Below are 26,146 nucleotides of genomic sequence, written 5' to 3'. Positions count from 1 at the left end.
GAACAACTTAAGATACGGATGACTTCCCTGGAGCTTACACCATGTAAAACGAATTGTGATGGAAGCTCTCATATTTCTGTCATTATTGGATACATTTAATGCTGAATTAAAGGGAGACTTTACCATCGGGACCATTGCAACTCTGTACTTTGTATTCCTGAATTATAACATTACAAACTGTTGATAACATTTGACTTCTGTTTGTTTCCTCCTTGCAGTTCTCACATTCAACCCAGTTAGTAGAGAGACATGTGACAGGAAGCCGGGGTACTGCTCTCCATACGCATTCTGTACAGACTACGCCACCGGATTCTGTTGCCACTGCCAGGACAGCTACTATGGCAATGGTGTACACTGTCTACCAAAAGGTAATCTGTTGTGTAACTGGATGTGCTGCCGGTACTTTGTTTATTCTAGTGACCCTTCTTCCACTTTCTCTTTTATGTCTCTTGCCTTTCTGTTTTCTCTTTTCTTTTGCTTTTCACTTTCACTTTGCATTTATTCACTTTCTCTTTTCTCAACTTTCTCTTTTCTTTCCATTGCCCTCTAGTTTTGTTTTCTGTTCTCACTTGCCTTTCTCTTTTCTGAGCTCTTTTTCTTTCACTTTGGCCTTTCCCTCTTTTCCTCCGTCTTTTTACTTTTATTCTGCCTTGCCCACCTTTTTGTCCTCAACTTTATTTGTCCTTTTTATTTCCCTTCTCTGTATCTTTATTTTTTTTTTCTCTTTTGCGCTGTACCCTTTCCTGACAGTTTTTTTTATTGTCTTTTTATTTTTTATTGCTTTTTTTCCTTACTTTCAGAGCTCATTCATACTAGCCGTTGAGGGTCAGTAACACCCCACTGTTAAGTCATACTTTTACTGCCCCCCGAACCGCTACCTCCTTAACCATTTAAGGACCGCCTCCTGCACATATACGTCGGCAGAATTGCACGGCCGCACGCCCGCGACCCGGTACGAAGCTCCGTGACCGCGGCCGCAGGACCCGATCGCCGCCGGAGTCCCGCGATCGGTCCCCGGAGCTGAAGAACGGGAAGAGCTGTGTGTAAACACAGCTTCCCCGTTCTTCACTGTGGCGCTGTCATTGATCGTCTGTCCCCTGATATAGGGAAAGGCGATCAATGACGTCACACATCCAGCCCCGCCCCCCTACAGTTAGAAACACATATGAGGTCACACTTAACCCCTTCAGCGCCCCCTAGTGGTTAACTCCCAAACTGAAATTGTCATTTTCACAGTAAACAATGCATTTTTATAGCATTTTTTGCTGTGAAAATGACAATGGTCCCAAAAATGTGTCAAAATTGTCCGATGTGTCCACCATAATGCCACAGTCACGAAAAAAATTGTGATTTGCGCCTTTAGTAGAAAAAACAAAATATTAATAAAAATGCAATAAAACTATCCCCTATTTTGTAAACGCTATAAATTTTTGCGCAAACCAATCGATAAACGCTTATTGCATTTTTTTTTACCAAAAATAGATAGAAGAATACGTATCGGCCTAAACTGAGAAAAAAAAAAGTTTTTTTATATCTCTTTTGGGGGATATTTATTATAGCAAAAAGTAAAAAAATATTGTTTTTTTTTTCAAAATTGTCGCTCTATTTTTGTTTATAGCGCTAAACATAAAAACCGCAGAGGTGATCAAATACTACCAAAAGAAAGCTCTATTTGTGGGAAAAAAAGGACGCCAATTTTGTTTGGGAGCCACATTGCACGGCCGCGCAATTGTCAGTTAAAGCGACGCAGTGCTAATCGCAAAAACTGGCCAGGTCCTTTACCTGCATAATGGTCCGGGTCTTAAGTGGTTAAGTTGCAGAGGCCAAGGATTTACACCCGACAGGAATTACACCCCCTGTTGCTCTGCAAACATCATGCAATTGCGGAATGCTAGTGCGGGGCTCAAGAAAGCGATATAGCCCAACACTTTTCAGAGATCAAAGCTCATATAAACGAGCCCTTAGTTTGTCTTTCACGTCCTGTTATACTTTTCTCTCTCCTCTCACTTATTTTTATTTCCGGTTCTTGTATGGCACCATCAAGAACATTATTATTTATTTATTGCAAGTACTTCTATAGCTGTGTCAATTTACGCAGTGCTTTACATATATATTGTACATTCACATCACTTCCTGTCCTCAAGTAGCTTACAATCTAAGGTCCCTAAATCACATTCATACATTCACATACTAGGGCTAATTTTTGACAGCATCCAATGAACCTACCAGCACGTCTGGAGTACCTGGAGGAAACCCACGTGGGCACAGGGAGAGCATGCAAGCTCCAGGCAGGTGGTGCCGTGGTTGGGATTCGAACTGACAACCCTAGTGCTGCTTGGTGGAAGTGCTAACCACTTAGCCACTGTGCTAACTTCTCTCTCTTTTCATTCTCTAACTTTTTTTTTTTTTTTCTCTCTCGCTCTTTTCCTTCTTTCTCTTTTCTTTCTCTGCCTCTACTCTTTCTCTCTTCTATTGCTCCTCTCTCTTTTCTCTCTATTGCTCTCTCTTATTGCTCTTTTCTCTCTCTTGCTCTCTTTTTTTTTTCTTTCTCTCTTCTCTGCTTCTCACTTCTCTTTTTACCTTTCTCTCTCCATTTCTCTAAACTCTCTCACCTTCCTCTCTTTTTCTCCCACTTTCACGTCTCTCTTATTATCCCAAATATCTCTCTCTTCATTTCTCTTCTCTTTCACCCTCTCCTCCCTCTCTCTGTTTTTTGCTCTTTCTGTATGTCGCATCTCTTTTTTTGCCTTTTTCATTATTTGCTATGGATTTGCCATCAGTCTGGTGTAGAAGTTGGGAATATTGAACCTGTTTTGTAAAAGAACTGCAGGCACAACTTTGCATTAATAATAAATGAGCAGCATGCCCAGTGATGATCAAGTATCGCGCTTAGAGGGAATAGGGCTGGACATTCAGAAGTCTGAGCTTATCCTTTTCCTTCACTTATTTCTTTTATCCATCTTTTACTTTCTGAACACTCTTACCTTTCACTCAGACCATGTTTGTTCAGTCTTCTCAATGATTGCAAGATTATGAGATCTGAGGGCTGTGGTGAACAACAAAAAAAATGAGCATGCTTACCTGTACCTTATTGTACACTGGGCATACAGTACATTTACATTGCTCAACCACCTAGTGTTTACCAATAGCTGGTAACGGAATAGTTTGGGTTGTGATTATCTCCTCCTCTATTTGGATAAATTTCACTCCACCTTATTCTTTTACAGAAGCTAAAATTGTCCGCGTTGGTGGTCCGGGGAACAGTGATGTCACAGTACATATACAATGTACAGCCAGTATTTTCTGTTTACACCCACTACATTGAAACACTTTGAAACTCTTCTCTTATTTGCAGGAGCCCCACACCGTGTTAATGGGAAAGTGAGCGGAAATCTGCTTGTGGGACAGAGACCCGTCACCTTTGACGGGATCGACATGCATGCATATATTGTGGTGAATGATGGAAGAGCCTACACAGCCATCAGCCAAGTCCCTGAACCCGCTTCCTGGTCACTGACACCACTGACTGCCATTGGTGGCCTTTTTGGCTGGCTTTTTGCTTTGGAAAAACCGGGGCATCAAAATGGATTTAGTATTACTGGTAAGTAAAATAAAAATCTGGCTGGTTGTGTTGTGTGTGTATATGCATACCGTTAGATCCATATATATTTGTACAATCAAATCAGAGGAAGGGTTTACTTATGTATGAACATATGTACATATGACAGGCCGTGGTCTCTGCGGGGGGCCCCGATGGTTTCAAAAAACTATTAGATGAGCACCTGAACGACCACAACATACAGGGATATACAATGTAATTCTGACATATAATCACACACATAGGTTGGACTTGTGTCTTTTTTCAACCTCACCTACTATGTATGTACATCCAAATTGGAGAAAGGGTTTAGGAATTACAGCTCCTAAGAATAGCCCCTTTTCCAAGGAACCAAAAGTAATTGGACAATTGAATCAAAAGCCATTTCAAGGGCTACTCCTTTATTTATTCGTCACTTAAAGCGGAGGTTTCAGCCTAAAAACAAGTATATACCATTTAATCCAGCATACTGCCGACATGTACAGTATGCTGTTTTTTTTTGGTTTACATACCGTAGTATAGGTTCCCCCCCCCCCCCGGCTTCCGGGTAGTGAATCCCGCGGGAGTGGGCGTTCCTATTCAGAGACTAAGTGATTGACGTATGACAAAAGCTTCCCCCCTGCGCAAAAGGCGCGTCGCCAGTTTCCGAAAAAGCCGAACGTCGTGCGCAGGCGCCGTATAGAGCCGACTCGTAGTTCGGCTTCTTTTGGAAACTGGTGACGCGCATTATGCGCCGGGGGTGGGGGGAAGCTTTTGTCATATGTCAATTATTTAGTCTCTGAATAGGAACGCCCACTCCCGCAGGATTCACTACCCGGAAGCCGGGGGGGGGGGGGGGGGGGGAATACCTATACTACGGTATGTAAACCGCAAAAAAAAAACAGCATACTGTACATGTCGGCAGTATGTTGGATTGAAAGGAATATACTTGTTTTTAGGGTGAACCTCCACTTTAAGCAGGTAAAAGGTCTGGAGTTGATTCTAAGACCCCGTACACACTATTAGATTTTCTGTCTTCAGATTTACCAAAAAAAAATAATATTAGGTCAAACCTTAAGAGTTTCAATTTTTATGCAATCAGGCAGGCCTTTGCACTACATGGTTTTGGAAAATCTGGAGACAAAAATCTGCAGAAAATCGAAAAGTGTGTATGGGGCTTAAGTGTGGTATTTGCATTTGGAATCTATTGCTGTGAACCTATATCATGCGTTCAAAAGAGCTGTCAATTGTATAGGCTTTAAAACAAATCCATTAGAGAGACGGCAACATTAGGAGTGGCCAAATCAACAGTTTGGTACATTCTGAGAAAAGAAGAACGCACTGGTGAGTTCAGCAACATAAAAAGGCCTGGACGTCCACGGGAGACCACGGTAGTGGCTGATCGCAGGATTTTCTCTATGGTAAGGAAAAACCCATTCACAACATCCAGACAAATGAAGGACACTCTCCAGGAGGTGGACGTATCATTTGCAAAGTCTCTAATCAAGAGAAGACTTCACGAGAGCAAATACAGAGGGTTCCCCACAAGGTGCAAACCATTCATAAACCTGAAGATTAGAAAAAACAGATTAAGCATCTAAAAAAGCCAGACCAGTTCTGGAAAAGCATTCTTTGGACAGATGAAACGAAGATTAATCTGTACCAGAATGACGGGAAGAAAAAAGTGTGGAGAAGGCTTAGAGCTGCTCACGATCCAAAGCACAAAACGTCTTCTGTAGAACATGGTGGAGCTTGCAGTGTGATGGCATTGGGCATGCATGGCTTCCAGTGGCACTGGGTCATTGGTGCTTATTGATGATGTGACAGAAGCAGCCGGATGAATTCTGCAGTGTTTAGAGATATATAGGTAGATTCAGAAAGAGTTAGGCCGGCTTATCAGTAGATAAGCCGACCTAACTCAGAATCTACGCCGACTTATGTTTAAGCGTATGCTCAAACAGAGATACGCTTAAACATATCTAAGATACGACGGCTTGCGCCGTCCTATCTTAGATTGCAATATTTTGGATGGCTGTTAGGTGGCGCTTCCATTGCGGTCGGCGTAGAATATGTAAATGAGGAGATACGCCGATTCACAAACGTATGCCTGGCCGACGCAGTACTTTTACGCCGTTTACGTAAGAGATAGGTGGCGTAAAGTTAGAGCTAAGCCCTAGTGGAATAGTAATGTCAAGTATGGCCGCCGTTCCCGCGTCGAAATTTGAATTTTTTACGTTGTTTGCGTAAGTCGTCCGTGAATCGGGATTTACATCGTTTACGTCCACGTCAAAATCAATAGGCCCGTTTACTTAGCCGCAATGCTCACTGGGAAATGTAGGCTCCTGGCGCATGTGCAGTTAAAAAAAAAAAAAAGGAAAAAACGTAGGGTCAAGCACTATTAGCATACAACACGCCCCCCTAACACACATTTGAATTTGGCGCCCTTACGCCCGCCTGCTTTAGGCTACGCCGCCGTAACATAGCAGGCAAGTACATTGAGAATCATGTACTTGCCTAGCTAACTTACGGCGGCGTAGCCTAAACAGACCAGATTCAGCCAAAAAGTCTATTGGACGGCACTTCACATTACAGATGGACAATGTTCCAAAACACACTGGAAAAGCAACCCAGGAGCTTTTGAAGGAAAAGTGGTGGAATATTCTGCAATGGCCGAGTCATTCACCTGACCTCAGCCCAATTGAGCATGTATTTCACTTGCTGAAGCCAAAACTAAAGGCAGAAAGACCCACAAACAAAGTGAAGACAGCTGCAGTTAGAGCCTGGCAAAGCATCAGAAAGGAGGAAACCCAGTCTTTGGTAATGTCCATGGGTTCCAGACTTCAGGTAGTCATCGCCAGTAAAGGATTCTCAACAAAATATTAAAAAATTTACATTTTATTTATGATTATATTAATTTGCCCAATTACATTTGAGCCCCTGAAAATGGAGGGACTGTGTATAAAAATGATTGCAATTTGATATTTATGTTCAACCCCTTAAATTAAAGTTAAAAGTCTGCACTTCAAATTAATTTGGATTGTTTCGTCAAAAATGTTATTCTGGTGGTATACAGAGCCAAAAATATGAAAATTGTGCCCTGTGTCCAAATATATATGGACCCAACTGTATATACAGTATATATAATACACCCACATCCTTCACCACAAAAACTTCTGTTGTTCTACCCTGCTGGGTCCAGATGGCCTGACTGTTTTTGTCTCCATAATCTGCTGAAAGGAAAGATCAGGCAATCGACAGCTGTACCTGAACTCTGACCTTCCTTGTATTATCATAGGCTTGCTTCTCAGTGATCATGGTCCAGCGGTTTCTGCAGTGAAAAAGGTTTAGTTTAATAGGAGTTGGATTGTTGGGGCTCTTGCTCGACTTTTGGTCCACTTTAAAGGGGTGTTCCAGCCTTTTTTTTACGTTTATTAAAAGTCAGCAGCTACAAAAAGTGTAGCTGCTGGCTTTTAATAAACAGACACTTACCTGCTCCATGGTTCCAGCGACGCGCCGGCCGGGGCTCTGCTCTTCACCCCCCCTCGCCGGCCGGCGTCTTCATTCCTAGTGTGGGCACCTGGCAGTGACAGCTTTCGGCTTCATGGCCGGGCACCCACTGCGCATGCGCGAGCAGCGTGGCGCCGTCCGATTGGACAGGCGCTCGCCTTCAGGGAGGGGCTGCAATAAGGCGATTAAGCTAATCGCCTTACCAGCCCCTCGGCGGAAGGAGGAAGTGGGACAGGATGTCCCACTCCTCCTGATCCCCCCAAATGTGGCATGTAAGGGGGGAAGGAGTGGATTAAGCGGAAGTTCCATTTTTAGGTGGAACTCCGCTTTAAGGGCTGTCTCACACTTGTGGCTTCCAACACATTGTTAGTGGGGTGTTTTTTCTTTTCTTTTTCTTTTTAGCATTTTTATGAGCTGCATTGTGTTTTAGGTGATTGTTGTGGCCTTTCCTGGCTTTGAGCAAAAGCATTAAAAAAAAAAGTAAAAAATACATAGCATACATGGAAACAATGAAAAAAGCTTATAAAATGCTTGTGATGAATGCACAGTGGTAAGAATGGCCCCGTAACATCACCAAGAAGTTGACCATAGGTGAGCCGGAGTGATGGGTCACAATTCTAGCAAGATACAACATGTGGTCCTATCGTTCTGTAGTGTGACTGCCTACCAATACATTTTTTAGTGTTTTATACACTGATATGTTCTCTTTTCGCCCATTGTTTAGGGGCAAAGTTTGTTCACAACTTGGAAGCCGTGTTTTCCCCGGGAGAAGAAGTCATTCATGTCACACAAACCGCAGACGGCTTTGATTCAGATAACTATATCCATGTAAGAACTACGATTAAGGGGAAGATTCCATACATCCCGGAGACCTCCACGGTGCAAATTGCTCCATACTATGAGATCTACCAGCATTCTGGATCAGGTAAGTGACGTGCGTCGGGTTTAGGCTGTTTTGAATTGCAAGGAATTTCTAGGTAATATATAAGCAACAATAAGCAAAAGTGTTTAACTTTGTGTCTCACTTTTTTTTTTTATCTGTTAAAGAGTAGAATGGGAAAGGCGTTATTATTTTTATTATACAGGATTTATATGGTGCCAGCAATTTGTGCAGCTCCTTACAAAACGGAGTGAGATAGTACAGATATAATACAATTCAATAGAAGAGAGATCGGAGGGCCTTGCTTTTTAGAGATTACAATCTAAAAGTTCAACTTTTGTGAGGTTTTACTGCACTCTCTGATCCAATTGGAGAACTTTTCCATCACTTCTGTCCCCATTGACAACAGTATCAATACCTGAAACATGTTAGATTGGCAATATTGTGCAGTATCTTAAAGCCTGGCTAACTTTGCAGAACCCCCCCACTCATTTTACAATATATGTGCTTGTTAAATTAAAGGGGTTAAACACTAGGGCCCAGATTCACAGAGAGCGGGCGCACATTACGCCGCCGTAGCGCAAACAATGTACGCTACGCCAACGCAACGCAGAGAGGCAAGCATGGAATTCACCAAGCCAGTGCTCCCAACCCTGCACTGGGTTTCGAAGGCGTACGCCGGCGTAGGTGGAAGTGGGCGTGAGCCATGCAAATGAGGCGTGACCCCATGCAAATGATGGGCCGAGCGCCAGACAGATACGTATCACGAACTGCGCATGCGCCGAGACGTGGCCGCATCCCCCTGCGCATGCTCACAACCACGTCGGAACAACTGCCTAAACTACGCCGGATGACTGCGTACGGTGTGAACGTAACCTACGCCCAGCCAGACACGTCCAACGTAAAATACGCTGGCTTGTGTTCCCTGGTGCAGACCTGTGCATGTCTGCTGCTGGGTTACACCTCCTTTATGGGGAATAACTTTACGCCGGACGTACAACTGACGTACAACTTACGCGCACTGCGTCGGGCGCACGTATGTTTGTGAATCGCCGTATTTTGCTCATTTGCTCGTTTGCTCATTTGCTCATGTTACGTCAGCAGGATGAAGCCTGTTTTTAGGCGCATCTTAGTTTGTGGGTCCGGCGCACAGATACGATGGCGCACATTTGCACTTACGTTGGGGTATCTTGTTATACGTCGGCGTAAGTGCTTTGTGAATCTGGGCCTAGGTTGTTTTTTTTTTAATCACAGACATGTCTATACTTGCCTGCTCTGTGCAATATTTTTTGAGTCACAGAGCAGCCGCAATCCTTTTCTTCTGGGGGTCCCCCGCTGGCGATCCCGTTCCCTCCTCTTTATTGGATGCCCCCAACGAAAAGCCACCCGTATAGGTTCCCTTTCAGGTCCCGCTGCTGCATCCATTGACACAGACAGCAGGACTTGGCCCCGTCCCCTGCTTTTGTGTCACTAGATTTGATTGACAGCAGCAGGAGCCCATGGCTCCCACTATCAATCTGTCCAATGAGGAGAGCGACAGCAACAGGAGCCGCTACTCTCGTGCACTTCACTGGATCAGATTGGGCTCAGGTAGGAAAAAGGGGGGGGGGGGGGCTGGGGGGAGCTGCAGCACAGACAGTTTTTCACTTTAATGCATAGAATGCATTAAGGTGGAAAACCTTCAGGCTGTACCCCCCACTTTAATGGGGAGTCTTGACTTTGTCACTGCAAAGGTCCCCCGACCTGCACATGATCCCCTTACCTGCTTGCCAAACCCAAACTAATTTCCTTTCTTTTACAGAAGCTAAAATTGCCTGTGTTGGTGGCCCGGGGGAACAGTGATGTCATAGTGCTCAGTCCCATCAGCTGCTGGGTCTGGGCACTGTCACTAAAGTGGGGTATCTTAAACTAGTACAGCAGTGGTCATCAACCCTGTCCTCAGGGCCCACTAACAGGCCAGGTTTTACGTATTACCTTGGGGAGATGCAGACTAGAATACTGCAATCACTGAGCAGCAAATTATATCACCTGTGATGTATTTCAGTTATCTTGCAAACCTGGCCTGTTAGTGGGTCCTGAGGACACAGAGTTGATGACCACTGCAGTACAGAATGCTTTGCATATGACACCTGTGTACACCTGTAAAGGGCCGGGGGGCGTTGGCGCCAAAGGGTTAGGACTCTCAGGGAATCAATGAAATTACAGATTTTAACTTAAACTATGCACAGATTAAAGCGGTATTAAACCCAAAAGCCAAACATTTATTACATCGATACCACAAGAAATATCATTGGTGCTTTGTGGAACAGCACATCGCCCAATGATATCATCCCCACCAAACTGCTGAAGGAATGTGCCGACATCCTGGCACCACCCATCACACAGCTTATAAACCAGTCATTTAAGGAAGGCACAGTGCCATCCCTGTTGAAAGAGGGCACAATCCAGCCCATCTTGAAAAAACCTAACCTGGATCCCAAGGACCCAACTCACCGCCGTCCCATAACAGGCCTAAATGTTCTCTCCAAGATAATGGAGAAAGTAGTGGTACAACAGCTGCAACAGCATCTAGATACCCACAATCTACTGGATCCATTACAATCAGGCTTCCGTCCCGGACACGGGACAGAAACGGCCTTACTCAAAATATGGGACGATGCCCTCGAGGCCACAGACGAAGGAGAATCTTGTCTCCTGGTTCTGCTGGACCTAAGCGCAGCCTTTGACACGGTAGACCACAAACTGTTACTGATGCGACTAGCCAAGGTAGCAGAAGTCGCAGAAGGTGATTTACCATGGTTTTCTTCCTTTCTTGAAAACCGATCACAAACAGTTAAATTGGGTTGTTTCACGTCGGAAAAGCGCACGGTGTCATGTGGAGTCCCCCAAGGATCCCCCCTGTCACCGGTGCTTTTCAACATCTATCTTCGCCCTCTCTTTGATATTATCAGTAGCCAAGAACTACTCTATCACTCTTATGCAGACGATACGCAACTGTATTTTCGCATCTGCAACAAAAAGGATCATCATCTCAGTTTAGAGAAATGTCTCTCTTTGATAGAAAACTGGATGACTAAGAGTTATCTTAAACTCAACAGTTCAAAAACAGAACTCCTTATGTTTCACGCCAGCCGAAAGAGTCAACTGGCAACAACCTGGACACCCCCGCCCATTCTGGGCCAAATCATCACCCCTAGCTCCAAAGTCAAAAGTCTTGGGGTCATCTTCGACACCTTCATGACAATGGACGCACAAATAGGGTCAGTAGTCAGCGGAGCGCACCATCTGTTGCGCCTACTACGCAGACTTATTCCATTTATCCCCAAAGAAGACGTAGCAGTCGTGGTGGGAACAATCGTGAATTCCAGACTGGACTATGCTAACGCCCTGTACCTCGGACTCCCAAAGTACCAAATCTCCCGTCTGCAAGTCGTTCAGAATACGGCCGCCAGACTGGTGACTGGGAAAAAAAAATGGGAATCAATCTCACCTTCGTTGAGAACCCTTCACTGGCTGCCAGTAAAAGACAGAATTGCATTTAAAGCACTCTGCCTGACACATAAGTGCATCCATGGGAAGGCTCCGCAATATCTTTGCGACAAGATAGAACCTCACAATTCGAATCGCGTTCTGCGATCCACCGACCAAAATCTGGTCAGGGTACCAAAAACCAAATACAAGTCCAAAGGAGAAAGAAGGTTTGCTTTTCAGGGTCCTAGACTATGGAACGCTTTACCAACCAGCATTCGGTTGGAGGAAAACCACCTGACTTTCAGAAGACGAATCAAAACTCTGCTCTTTTGATGTCATGAGACACGAACAACTAGCGCCCAGAAGCGATTCAGTTCGCATGCGCCGCGCTTTATAAGTTTTTCATTCATTCATTCATTCATTCATTCATTCATTCATATTGCAGCTTACCAATTAGATGTGATGGCTGCATTTGTTTTCATGTTTAGGCATTTTTTCTTCTTTTTTTCATCTAGTGATCTGGCCAGTAAGTCTGTTAATTTTCTAAAGAGAAAGCTCTCTTCCAGATCTTTAATATTTGAACAAATCCTTTTAACACGGACAGGGGTGCTTACAGTGATTGGCTTATATTTATTCATGTGAGCCAAAAGGAGAAAAAAAAAAAAAAGTTTTCTGTAACTGATTATAAAGTGTGAACTGAAGTTTGGCTTCAATATGTAAGGCCACTTTCACACTGAATCGCTTTGCAGGCACTATAGCGCTGAAAATAGCACCTGCAAAGCGCCCTGAAAGAGCCTCTCCTTTCACACTGCAGCGGTGCGCTAAAACAGGACGCTCAAAAAAGTTCTGCTAGCTGTAACTTTGAGGTGCTGTAGGAGCGTTGTATATACCACTCCTAAAGCGCCCCTGCCCATTAAAATCAATGGGTAGCTGCTCTTTGCGGGCGGTTTTAACCCTTTTTCGACTGCTAGGGGAGGTTAAAAGCTCCCCGCTAGCGGCCGAATAGCACCGCAAAAACAACGGTGAAGTGCTGCTAAACATAGCTGCGCTTTATCGGCGGCGGCACAACGCCCAAGTGTGAAAGTAGCCTTAGTGTATTTAAATCTGCAAATATATTTACAAGTCCCCTCCCCCAGACTGACAATGCTGCTAAAGTGATTTTAAAATGTTTCATATTTGTTAGTCATAGGTAAGTTAGAGCCATAGGAATGCCATCTTTTTTTTTCACAAAATCAGTTATGTTATGTGGCTAGTTTAGATAAAAATGAAGCTAAAAGAATGTCATCCGTGATCTGTAGAATTAAAGCTATGTTTTCTTGTTCTGTCCTCAGTGGTGACCTCCACGGCATACCGGGAGTACACAGTCACCTCCCAGAGCGGTGACGTCCAGAAATTCTCTTACCGGTTAAAGCAGAACATTACTTACCAGGAGTGTGGCCACGCCCAGAAGTACCCGCCCACTGCACAGAAGCTGTCCGTCGATCGGGTGTTTGCCATGCATAATAAAGACGAGAAAGTTCTTAGATTTGCCATTACCAGTCATATTGGATCTTTACATGGTAAGTGAGAATGATAAATGTATTTTGTTAAGGTTGCTACCTGTTGATGTCACCGGTCTCAGTGAATGGATTGGCTGCACACTTAGTGATGTCACCGGCCTCAGTGAATGGATTGGCTGCATTCTCAGTGATGTCATTGGTCTCTAGTGCACAGACAGGCTGCATTCTCCGTGATGTCATTGGTCTCTAGTGAATGGATAGGCTGCATTCTTAGTGATGTCATCAGTCTCTAGTGAATTGATGGGCTGCATTCTCAGTGATGTCATTAGTCTCTAGTGAATGGATAGGCTGCACTTTGATGTCACTGGTCTTGGCAAATGGATAGGCTGCATTCTCAGTGATGTCTCTAGTGAATCAATAGGCTGCATTGTCAGTGATGTCGTTAGTCACTGGTGAATGGATGAGCTGCATTGTCAGTGATGTCATTAGTCTCTGGTGAATGGATGAGCTGCATTGTCAGTGATGTCATTAGTCTCTGGTGAATGGATAGGCTGCATTGTCAGTGATGTCATTAGTCTCTAGTGAATGGATGGGCTGCATTGTCAGTGATGTCATTAGTCTCTGGTGAATGGATATGCTGCATTGTCAGTGATGTCATCAGTCTCTAGTGAATAGATATGCTGCATGCTCAGTGATGTCATCAGTCTCTAGTGAATGGATATGCTGCATGCTCAGTTGTGTCATCAGTCTCTAGTGAATTGATGGGCTGCATTCTCAGTGATGTCATCAGTCTCTAGTGAATAGATATTCTGCATTCTCAGTGATGTCATCAGTCTCTAGTGAATTGATGGGTTGCATGCTCAGTGATGTCATCAGTCTCTAGTAGATGGATATGCTGCATGCTCAGTGATGTCATCAGTCTCTAGTAAATGGATATGCTGCACGCTCAGTGATGTCATCAGTCTCTAGTGAATGGATATGCTGCATGCTCAGTGATGTCATCAGTCTCTAGTAAATGGATATGCTGCATGCTCAGTGATGTCATCAGTCTCTAGTAAATGGATAGCCTGCACGCTCAGTGATGTTGGGGTGACCATGCACAGGGCATCATGTGAAGAGTTTTTCTTCTTTATACCCACAGTGGAAAACCTCTTTAACACTCCTCAGGTTTTGTTTCAGTCCAGGGAATCGTCTTCACAATAATCGCTTTAAGTGGAAATTTGATGTCCTTTGCCGTGGTGCCATCATTCAGGGCTTTTTTTCCCTCTTTGGCTTCCTTGGGTCTCAGCAGGCTCTTCCCCGGCTTTATTAGTGTTCGTGTGCTGGCAGCGGGCGGAGGAGGTTCTCCTGTTCAGCCTCTTTTCATGTAACAAAGCCCCTTTTCTGCTCAGTAAGGGCATGAGTAATTTGGGTCAGGAAGTCAAGCAACCTAATCTTCTCCATAAAGTCTCTTGGAAGAGGGGTGCCTCCATTCATTAGGCCAACACAAAGAGGAGCTGATAGGCGCGCCTTTTACAATGTCAGAGGAACAAAGCGTGTAGGAAGTGTCGGGGCAAATTACATGCTTGTGAAAATCAAACAGAGCCTTTGGTCAGGGGGCTGCAGGCAATGAAATGTCTTAAGTGACAAAGGCCGGAGTAAATGAAAGCCTTGCTTGGGAGGAGGGGGGATGGCCATAAACTCTTCATTACGATCAGGGCTGGAGAAGGCCAGGGGCCAGTGGCCCCATGGAATGATGCAATGAGGCTCTTCATGGGGTATGGGCACTTTGTAAAGTTATAAAGCTGAACTCCCGGCTAATATAAAAGACATGAATTATTGCAGCTCTGTGCTCATGAATCTATCAATAAATTTATTATTTGAATCTGATTGGACGCAGGGGCGGTTTGCCCAACACATTTTTTTTTTTTTTTTCAAAATTGTTTATTTGTAAACAGGGACAAGGCCACGCAGGCCGACATGGTACAACCATATCAAAGGACATGGTACAACCATACACACAGCACACGTAATAGATTAGGTATACAACAACGAAAAGTAACAACTGTGTCAATTTATAGCGAAGTATCCGGATCACGCGACTGGTCCCCACATTTTCTCTTTATTTTAAGAAAGACCCCCCTAAAAGGGGGTGTGTACTATTCCAGAGGGTAGAAAGTCAGAACTAAGGACAGAGAGAAAGAGAAGGAAAGAAGGAGCGGTCAAGGGTAGCAGAGGGGAAATGGGGGTGGGGGTCGCTCCGGGGTTGAACTCCCCGAGCACAGACTCCCCAGGGGGGAGGGTTCCCTTACTTTGTGGTCTCCCTTACCATTGTAGCAATGGTCTGGGGTGTGCAGATAGATGCTGGGAAGTATACGTTCACACGTCAGCCGCAGGCTCCCTCAGTGCTTGGCCCTCAGCTGAGTATATGGAGATATTCCACAGTTGCCAGGTATCAGTGAATTTTTCCTGTCTGTTTTGCGCTGTGAGGATAAGATGGCCAACAAATTTTTACCCATCCTTCAACACAAATCTTGAAAAATCAACTCTTGTCGATATCGGTGTTGCCAACGAGGTCACTTATGGAGCCAAAAATACAGAATCTTCAACAATTTGATGCATACCAGCTTAAAGTCTCAGAGGACGCGCAGGCAGCTCCTGCATGGGAAGGCATCATATGACGGCCTACCGGCAATTAAGGCCCACACTGTAGCCGTCATTCGGCTCTAGCGCTGGCGGGAGGAGGTTAAGGCTTGGTTCACACTATTGCAAATTGGATGTAAGTTTCTCCACATCCGATTAGCATAGCAAGAGAATGTGACCGGCTCTCTATGGAGACAGTTCATACATCTCTGCAGCGGCTCCAGTGCGATTTGCACAGGAGTCCTGTGCGTCTTTTGGTCCGTTTCAGGTCCAAATTCAGGCTGAAATCGAACCTGAAATAGTGAAGGAGAAAACACCGGACTCCTGCTGTGAGCCGCTGCGTGTTCATATGTGAAGCCAGCCTAACAGTGTCATTAGTATGTTGATTAAGGGGAAGGCAAAGTATAAGCAGAATAAACTCCATTTTCTTAGTGCCACCACCACCTCCCCCACTTCACACTCCAAAACTTCCCTTAAATAAATAAGGTATCGGCAAAACCAACAACACATTGAGCACAGCCTCGTAACCATAAAATCTTCTTATTTTAAGTCGCTCTCTCACATAAATTATCCACTTACAAGTTTCCACTCAGCTGGATCCCGGCCACAGCTGTATATAAGTATTAACAGAACTGAGCGTCTCCTGGTCCTCTTAAAGTGACACAAAACACCATCTTTTTTTCTTCAAATCTATTCCAACATTCGCTATTTAAAATGGTTTTAAAGCCTTAAAGCGGTGGTTCACCCTAAATAACAACATTCTACCATAAAATACAGCATACTAGCGTGAGCTACAGTATGCCTTTATTTATTTTTTTGGCGCCGTACTCACAGTTTAATCCCATAGTGAAGTTTCGGACTCCCCGCGGGGAATGGGCGTTCCTATGGAGAGGGAAGATGATTGACGGCCGGCTATGGCGCGTCACGATTCCCGAAAATAGCCGGAGTAGGTCTCGGCTCTTCACAGCGTTATACGGCGCCTGGGCACAGACTAGGCGCAGGCGCCGTGAAGAGCCAAGTCCTATTTTGGCTATTTCCGGAGAAGCGTGACGCGCCATAGCTGGCCGTCAATCATGTTCCCCTCTTGATAGGAACGCCTACTCCCCGAGGGAGTCTGAAACTTCACTACAGCATTAAACTGTGAGTACGGGGCCAAAAAAATAAAATAAAGGCATACTGTAGCTCGCGCTAGTATGCTTGATGGCATGCTAGAAAAAAAAAAAATTCTTAGGGTGAACCCCTGCTTTAAAGTGATTTGTAAAGGCAAAAGGCATTCTATGCATTAAGATAAAAAGCCTTCTGTGAGCAGCAGCCAACCTCAGCCCCCCTAATACTTACCTGAACCCCATCAATCTCTCTGCAGCTGTGCACAAGAGATTCGGCTGTCCGGGACTCCCCTCCTCATTGGCGAGACAGCAGCATGCTGTCATTGGCTCTTGCTACAAAGGTTATAACCCCTCCCCACTAGGAAAAAATAACAAAATTGGTTGTGGCTGGGGTTCCACTTTAATTATTTTGAAATTTGGTGAACTGCTTACTGAATATATAAAGTTGGTGTTGATTAAAATGTTTCTTCTTACCCACCAGATTCTTCCCAGGAACCGACACAAGGTAACCCCTGCTTTGACGGCACCCATCAGTGTGACACCAGAGCCCAGTGCCAGCCAGCGACTGGATTGAATTACAGTTGTGTCTGCGCATCCGGGTACCGGGGAGATGGCCGAGACTGCACTGGTGGGTTCAATATGTGAAGTCGTTTCCCCTGTTCATAAACTTTAGCTGGTTTTCAGTGATATGGTCGGGTTTATGCTTTTTATTTTTTTTCTAAAGTCCAACTCCAGTCAAAGTTCAGGTGACTTAAAGGGCTTTTAGAAAGATTTAATGGTTAAGAACTTAAGAGCATTAACTACAGTTCAATCCCTTTGTGATTCTAGTAACATTGACTGCTAAAGCCCTGACGAGGGAGGAGGCTCCCCCCTGAAGCATGTTGGCAGTATCTGATGCTCTTAACCATTAAATGTTCCAAAATTCCTTTAAGTGAGATGAACCTTTGTACCAGGCTCTCCTCAGTACACATCCCAGAATTTACCGTTTAATGATCGCTATCAGAGAGGCAGCATAGGACCAGAACAGAGTCCACCCACACTATATTTTTTATCAAGGATCTGTTCCTTTGAAGAAAACCACCCATTTTAATATAGCCATCAGAACCAATTTTCACCTGTCTGGGTCCAGCGCTATCATACACTCATCAGGCAGTTCCAAAGTCAAGGTTTTATTGTTGTCTGTGGCCCTGTTAGGAAGTTGTCTCCTCGCTTCCTGTTCCAGTGACACCCTGTGTGTCTGGGTCAGACAAAATGACAGAGACAGGAATGATAAACTTCACCAAGGTGCTATGTCTTTTCCTTTCTATTCAAAAATGAAAGCAACTCTGTAATGGATAAAAAAAAATACAGATGGCAATCCCCTACAAGGGAAGAGCTTTTATCTGAACCTCCCCACCGGGCCTGCGTCTTCTTCCTCCCCTCTATTCCAGCTCTGCAGCCCCCATGAGTTTCTACCATTTAACACTTCTGGAAATGTCAGATGCCATGTCTCCAGCAGCATGCTATGGTTTTGTCCTCCATTCCCTACATCACTTCTGCGTGGTGTAGGGGGTCGGAGAATGGAACTACAGCATGCAGTAGGGGAGACATAGGAATCGGACAATGGCAAAGAGACCCCCCCCCCCCCATTGACTCTGATGTGTACAATGCTTGTATTTTTCTCTCCAGACTATGACGAATGTGAGGACCAGCTTGATAACTGTGGGCAGAACACCCGCTGTGTGAACCTGCCTGGAAGCTTCCGGTGTGAGTGCGTGCCTGGCTACGTGTTCTCGGCGGATGGTCAAAACTGTATATGTAAGTAGCATGTTCCTCTTATAATGTACCACTTGTAATGCATTGTGTGTAATTGCTTGTTGAATACTCTGGTTAAAGTAGACCCTGAAAGTTTCAACATCTGCTGATACCAGTATCGGAGGTCTGACTGGTGGCAGTGTGATTGGGCACCTGTACTCAGAGGGTTGGCTTATACTTGCCACCACTCTTTTTAGAACTGTTTTTGGATGTCTCCGGTATAAATGACTGTCTTCCACAATGAACACAGGGAAAACACAATCTTTGTACTCAATGTAAAATCATCTTCCCCAGGGGTTCATTGGAGGATAAAGATCCCTCCCTTTGTGTTGGGTTGTTGTCCGTTAAGTTGATTTCCTGGATGATATTTCCCTCCAGTCACTGTTATAGGATTTTATTCTTGCTACTCCTGACCATGTTCAGTACATATTCAAAGGTAAAGCCACTAGATGGGGCTGTAACTTTTAGTTTTGTCTAGTGTCCAACCTCCTATAGCAGTGGTCTTCAAGCTGGGGCCAGTGGGCCAAATGTGGCCCTTTTTCTTGCCTTTATTTGGCCCTTGGGGCACTGTTCTTCCCACTGATACGAGGCATTATTCCTCCCACTGACACCATTAATGGTGCACAGTTGCGAGTCGAGTTAATGTCAAAAAGCAAAATTTTGGTCTCATCTGAGCACAGCTGCAGTATTTGATTGGCTACGTTGCTGTCTTTCGCAGTTACACAAGTTATTCATGTGCGGTATATTGTACACGCCGGCTGCTTTTCTTCCTCTTACATGCTGTTTTGCAACCTTACATATTCTTTCTCACTGGTCCATTCTCCGCTCTGCGCGGACAGTTTAATCCCGTCTTGTATCTCTGTGTAAACCACCATTGTCAGCGTGTCTGGGGCTGTATAAATACTGCTGTGTGCCCAAAGACGCTTTATAAAGACGGCCCTGTGTTCATGTATTCATAATCGCTCCTCTGCTCATTTCATCTTGGCTCAGCTCAGGACAGGGACAGTTCTAAAAAAACAACACTGTTTGGATGGAAGTAGATTTACAGTGGGGAAAATAATTACTTAACCCCCCCAGATTGTGTAAGTTTGCCCATTTACAAAGAAATTAAGGGTCTATCATTTTTTATCATAGGTGTATTTTAAATGATAGAATATCGACCAAAAATCCAGAATAAACACTGCTACAAATGTTATAAATTGAGTTGCAGTTCTGTGAGTAAAATAAGTATTTGAACCCCAAGAAAAACATGGCTCAGTACTTGGTGGAGAAAACCCTTGTTGGCAAGCACAGAGGTAAGACGTTTCTTGTAATGACCAGGTTTGCTCACATCTCAGGAGGGATTTTGGTCCTCTCTTCTTTACAGGTCTTCTCTAAATCCTTAAGTTTTCTTTGCTGTCGCTTGGAAACTCAAAGTTTCAGCTCCTTCCATCCATACATTTTCTATCGGGTTAAGGCCTGGAGACTGGCTATGCCACTCCATGAACTTAATGTACCTCTTCTTGAGCCACTCCTTTGTTGCCTTGGTGGTATGTTTTGGGTCATTGTCATGCTGGAAGACCCATCCACATCTTCAGTGTTATGGCTGAGGGAAGAAGGTTCTCATCTAAGATTTTACAATACATGGCCCTGTCTTTTGGCTCCTCGGCAAAGTCAGACTGTAACTTTATCTGAGAAACCGCCAAAAAGAATCTCAATGCTTGACTGTAGGGTAAGGTGACCAGATTTTTTTTAATTAAATCTGGGGACATATTTTTTTTTACTAGCAATCAGCAACTCTCTGCCTGTCGCCAAATAGTACTCTCCGTGCCTCGGCTACTACTGTGTGGGGAACAGAGGAAGATCACTCCACCAGGGAAGGCAAGGAGATAAGCAGGCAGGCGGCTGGCCGGGACTTGAGCCAAGGCAGAAGAACATGCAAGCGGAGCTGAATGGGCATGCACTCGAAACAAAATAAATATTCCCTCTGCTCCGACCAGCACATGATCATCAGAAAGGGGCACATATAATGGAAAAAAATACACCCCCCTTAAGCTAGTAGGAGCGGCGGAGCGGGGTGTGTAATTTAGAAAATATTTTTTCAATTCTGCACTGACTGTCTTTGAAATTAAGAAAAATATAAATCGCGCTACCTCAACCACCCTTCTTGACAAACACAAACGTGGGTGATCTATAGTGATATAAGTGAGAGGCTGGCTGCTATATCAAAAGTGACCGTGATGGCCACTAGGGTGCAACATGCAGCCACCTCAAAATCCCTCAGCAATCGTAGTGATGGTGATTTACAAGAAAAATAAAAAACAAAAACAAAAGGCACTTGGATTGAAAACCATCAGCTAAATATGAGTTTTGGCTCTGAATGAGTTAATAAACAGTCCAAAATGTTGACAGTAAAGAGTCCATTAAATAGCAGGTAATATGTCAAACACCCGTGCATCTGTGCCACATTACAGATTGGTTGTAAACGTGTCCAAAAGAAAAGAGTGACATCTCCTCCACCAGACTTATAGATTGGCTTCTTACCAAATTCCCACGATCCCTTATGACAGTAGGTCCCAATCTCGCAGTTTCAGATATGCAGTCCTGATGGATCTCGTTTTCCAAGAAATTTCAGCAGTATGGGGACTGCGGTCCCAACTGCCTTGAGATCATTCACAAGCTCCTCCCGTGTAGCTCTGGGCGGATCCCTCACTTTTCTCATGATCCTCCTTCTCCCATGAGGTGAAATCTTGCATGGAGCTCCAGACCGAGGGGGATTGATGGTTGTTTTGTATTTCTTCCATTTGCAAATAATCACTCCAAGGGTTGTCTCCTCCTCACCAAGCTTCTTGCTGATGGTCTTGTAGCCCATTCCAGCCTTATGCAGGTCTACAAACTTGTCCCTGAGAGCTCCTTGGTCTTGCCCATGATGGTGAGGTTTGAATGGAAGACAGATTCTGTGGACAGGTGTCTTTTATACACATAACAGGTTGTTAGGAGCTCCTTCTTAAACTGACAGGACTAATCTGTGTACCACATGAGCACCTACTGTAGCCAGTCTGGGAGCAAGAATTATCGTTGGTTGGTGGGGGATCAAATACTTATTTTACTCACTGAACTGCAACTCAATTTATAAAATTTGTATCATGTGTTTTTTTTTTCTGGATTTTTGGTTGATATTCTGTCTCTATCACTTAAAGGGGTTGTAAAGGTTTTTTTTTCTCCCTAAATAGCTTCCTTTACCTCAGTGCAGTCCTCCTTTACTTACCTCATCCTTTGATTTTGCTTTTAAATGTCCTTATTTCTTCTGAGAAATCCTCACTTCCTGTTATTCTGTCTGTAACTCACCACAGTAATGCAAGGCTTTCTCCCTGGTGTGGAGAAAGCCTCTTGAGGGGGGAGGGGGCGAGCAGGAGTGTCAGGACGCCCACTAACACACAGCTCCTTTCTCTATCTGCAAAGTAGAGTGTCCTGACCATCCTGCTCGCCCCCTCCCCCCTCAAGAGGCTTTCTCCACACCAGGGAGAAAGCCTCACATTACGGTGTGGAGTTACAGACAGAAGAACAGGAAGTGAGGATTTCTCAGAAGAAATAAGGACATTTAAAAGCAAAATGGAAGGATGAGGCAAGTGAAGGAGGACTGCACTAAGGTAAAGGAAGCTATTTAGGGAAACAATTTTTTACCTTCACAACCCTTTTAAAATACACCTATGATAACAATTGTAGAACCTTCATTTCTTTTGTAAGTGGGAAAACCTACAAAACCTGCAGTGGATGAAATAATATCTTCCCCCACTGTATATTATAAATTCAATCAAAGCAAAACTAAACTGTATCCGAATGCCACAAAAAGCGCTATTACCATTTTAGGTGTAACACTGCTGATGTTTAATGTCCTCCCTTGTTTTGTCTTTCCTCCAGTGGGCAGCTCATTTGGGAATCCTTGTGAGGACGGCACACACAGCTGTGATCTGACAACATCTCAATGTGTCCCACGTGGGGATGGAGTCTTTACATGTGAATGTTTCCCCGGGTACACCAGAAGTGGACAGAGCTGTATTGGTAAGCGCTCATTTCTTTATAGCACTCTTGCGTCTTCTGTTTAGGAAATCGGCCTACAATTAATGTTACTATGATTCAGCTGCAAATACTTTACTCTATTAAAACAAGGGCTGACTGCAGTAAAAATCTCCATGCTGAAGAAATGAGCCTGTAAAGCTTGACTTAAAGTGCTTATAAACCCTTACAAATAAACTGTGAAGTGACTGGCCCGGTGATCAGGGCCGGCCCTACCATGGGACCCGATGGTACCATTGTACCAGGCAGCACTTTCAGGGGGGCAGATGCCTGCACGCCATCCCATTCCGCCAGCTCCACTCTCCACTCCACTGTGGGGCTAATTGCCGCCCGACCGCTCCTCCCGTTCCGCTCTCTGCGCCACTGTGGGGTTAATTGCATGAATAGAGCCATAACAGGTCCTTTTTATACTCCTATATACATGTATAGAGCCATGATAGGTCCACTTTAGTTATCATGATATAAAATAATGGATGTGGGGGCATTTTGGTAGGCGTAATTTTTTTTTTTTGGGGGGGGGTGGGGGGGGGCAGCATTTCATTCTTGGTACCAGGCAGCACAATGTCTTGGGCCGGCACTGCCGGTGATGCACAGAAATAAAACAAATCCTCCTACATAAGTTGTATCTGGTTATCGACAGTCTTCTTTTCTCTACATCCGTGCAAAGTGCAGAATTTACACAGGATCTCTCAGCTCTGAGAAAAAGGGGGTGGAGAGCTGAACTTAAATCAGCGAGGAGAGGTGATTGGAGGGAAGGGGTACACCGCCCTTCACACAGCACCAATGAACTGAGGCTGTCAATCAGACCGTGCCCTCCTCTGTCACCTTTTTTCTCTTGGTGTCAGAAAAACTTGTCAGAAGTGATTCATGCTTATGGGAACGAAGCAGCAGAGAGAAATTACACTTACTGCTCTGGATTGAGTACAGGCTATAGAAGGATATGCTTTGTTCATATTTCATGTATGAGGTTTACAACTACTTTAAAGTGAACCCTTGGCCAGATTATGGACTTTCAAGTATTCCCATTTTCATAATAAACAGTAAATGAGATTTAAAACAAGCCCTCACTGACCTTTGTAGCCACATGCACTGTGGAGCAATTTGTTATTTATTCACAGCAATTCATTCACAACAGAAGCACACATGTCATTCTTAGCAGCTCCGCTGACCTTGCTCTTCCCCAGCATTGACCAAGCAAATTTGTTCACCACCCTCCCTTCCAAACTCTAATTTAGCAGATCGGCTCACTCTGCTTCCCCTCCCAGCATTGGCTCTGCAACTTTTCATACCCCTACTGTCCTTTCCCAGCATTGACCAATCATCTCAGATGACTCTGAATCCCACTTCTAGCTTCCCAGCTTTATAATCTCTAATATAAACAAATAACAAGATCTCTGGTATGAGTGAACTTTAGTTCTTCTTCTGCTGTGAACTTTGAGGATGAATTGCACCACAGTGCCTACAACTACATAGGTCAGTAAGGGCTTGTTTTAAAGCTCAATTACTCTGCAGTAAATACTTGAATGTTCATAGCCTGGCCATTTTAAGTTTGAAACTTCATAATATAATTCTGATACAAGGCAAAACCCACTCCTAAGCAAACACATCAGATGCAGCCCTTTGCTTGTCTGTATCCGGCCTTTGAGGCACTTTCTCTCCTGCTGATATGAGGCATTAATCCTCCCGCTGACCCCAAGGATGAGGCATTAATCCTCCCGCTGACCCCAAGGATGGGGCACGAATCCTCCCTCTGACCCCAAGGATGGGGCACGAATCCTCCCGCTGACCCCAAGGATGGGGCACGAATCCTCCCGCTGACCCCAAGGATGGGGCACGAATCCTCCCGCTGACCCCAAGGATGGGGCAAGAATCCTCCCGCTGACCCCAACGATGAGGCATTATTCCTCCCGCTGACCCCAAGGATGGGGCACGAATCCTCCCGCTGACCCCAAGGATGGGGCACGAATCCTCCCGCTGACCCCAAGGATGCAGTACAAATCCTCCCGCTGACACCAAAGATGAGGCATTAATCCTCCCGCTGACCCCAAGGATGAGGCATTAATCCTCCCGCTGACCCCAAGGATGGGGCACGAATCCTCCCGCTGACCCCAAGGATGGGGCACGAATCCTCCCGCTGACCCCAAGGATGGGGCACGAATCCTCCTGCTGACCCCAAGGATGGGGCACGAATCCTCCTGCTGACCCCAAGGATGAGGCACAAATCCTCCCGCTGACCCCAAGGATGGGGCACGAATCCTCCCGCTGACCCCAAGGATGGGGCACGAATCCTCCCGCTGACCCCAAGGATGGGGCACGAATCCTCCCGTTGACCCCAAGAATGGGGCACGAATCCTCCCGCTGACCCCAAGGATGGGTCAGGAATCCTCCCGCTGACCCCAAGGATGGGTCAGGAATCCTCCCGCTGACCCCAAGGATGGGGCACGAATCCTCCCGCTGACCCCAAGGATGGGGCATGAATCCTCCCACTGTTATCAATAATGGGGCACTATTACTCCTCCTCCCGACCACAGGAATTATGTCATGTTTCTACCCCCAATGGCCACCAAGCTTGGGACATTTTTTACTCCCACCAGGGCATTTTCTGGCCCTACTAAAGTCTGAAGGGAAATAAACTGGCCCTTTGTTTAGAAAGTTTGGAGACCCCTGATCTAGGCTGTTAAAATGCACACTCAGTCGCTACATGCCAAGTTCGGCTGGACTGGACTAATAATACCATGTCAAAGTGCTTGTTAATGCTTGTGGTCACTTGTTAGTCATTGGCCCATCACACATTTTACTGTGTTTGTCTTTAGTGTTTCTTTTTATTACAGTTTGGGAATGTTGGTCTTTACTGCTCAAAGAAGTTAAAATACCAGAGAATCCTACAAAGAAAGTTACTGATAACTGGTAGCCGATGTTCACCTAAACAGAGCATTGAGATAGTGTATCTCTGGGTAATGGCGTAGGGAAGGGTTTTTATTGCTGTCTGTGTCCCCATTGGGGATATTCACCCATCTGTTTGTAATGGTGACCATTGACACAGAGACAGCAATAGGATATCTGGGGACAACTGTCCTCTAACTTCCTGTTGCGTTCCTGAGACAGGAAGTAAAGGGAAATTTCTCTAATGTTACACAGACAGCAAAATATAAAATGACCGGAGTTTTCTACTTCTACACATTAATAATATTGATAATATGAAAAATTTCATTTAGAGCTAAAACTTTTTTGTTTTGATAAGAAGAAAATAAGATCCAATGCGATCAGTGTCCCTGCAGGGGAGATTTGGACTTTCCATATTGCCAAAAGTATTGGGACTCCTGCCTTTACACGCACATGAATTTTAATGCTATCCTAGTCTTACTCTGTAGGGTTCAATATTGAGTTGGCCCATCCTTTGCAGCTTCAACTCTTCTGGGAAGGCTGTCCACAAGGTTTAGGAGTGTCTATGGGAATGTTTGACCGTTCTTCCAGAAGCCCCTCCACCAAATGATTTGTACCAGTGCACAAAGCAAGGCCCATAAAAACATGGATGAGCGCGTTTGGGATGGAGGAAATGGAACACCTTTGAATTGGAGTGGAGACTGCGAGCCAGACCTTCTCGTCCACATCAGTGCCTTACATCACAAATGCG

General features: G+C 44.8%; 1 protein-coding gene across 1 annotated transcript in view; it reads left to right on the top strand.

Annotated features, from left to right (window-relative positions):
* The window catches only part of NID2 (nidogen 2), a 105,881-nt gene that overhangs the window by 37,720 nt on the left and 42,015 nt on the right, over positions 1 to 26,146 (top strand). The window contains exons 5-11 of the mRNA XM_040332954.1: positions 219 to 368; positions 3,356 to 3,601; positions 7,809 to 8,009; positions 12,767 to 12,994; positions 17,144 to 17,290; positions 18,331 to 18,459; positions 22,357 to 22,497. Of these exons, the coding sequence (XP_040188888.1) occupies positions 219 to 368; positions 3,356 to 3,601; positions 7,809 to 8,009; positions 12,767 to 12,994; positions 17,144 to 17,290; positions 18,331 to 18,459; positions 22,357 to 22,497 (1,242 nt within the window). The remainder of the gene's footprint in view (positions 1 to 218; positions 369 to 3,355; positions 3,602 to 7,808; positions 8,010 to 12,766; positions 12,995 to 17,143; positions 17,291 to 18,330; positions 18,460 to 22,356; positions 22,498 to 26,146) is intronic.

This window comes from Rana temporaria, chromosome 13 (genome assembly GCF_905171775.1).
Source record: "Rana temporaria chromosome 13, aRanTem1.1, whole genome shotgun sequence".
NCBI classification, from domain to species: Eukaryota; Metazoa; Chordata; class Amphibia; order Anura; family Ranidae; genus Rana; species Rana temporaria.
Note: the sequence above shows the minus strand (reverse complement) of the source record. Positions and strands in the feature narration are given on the sequence as shown.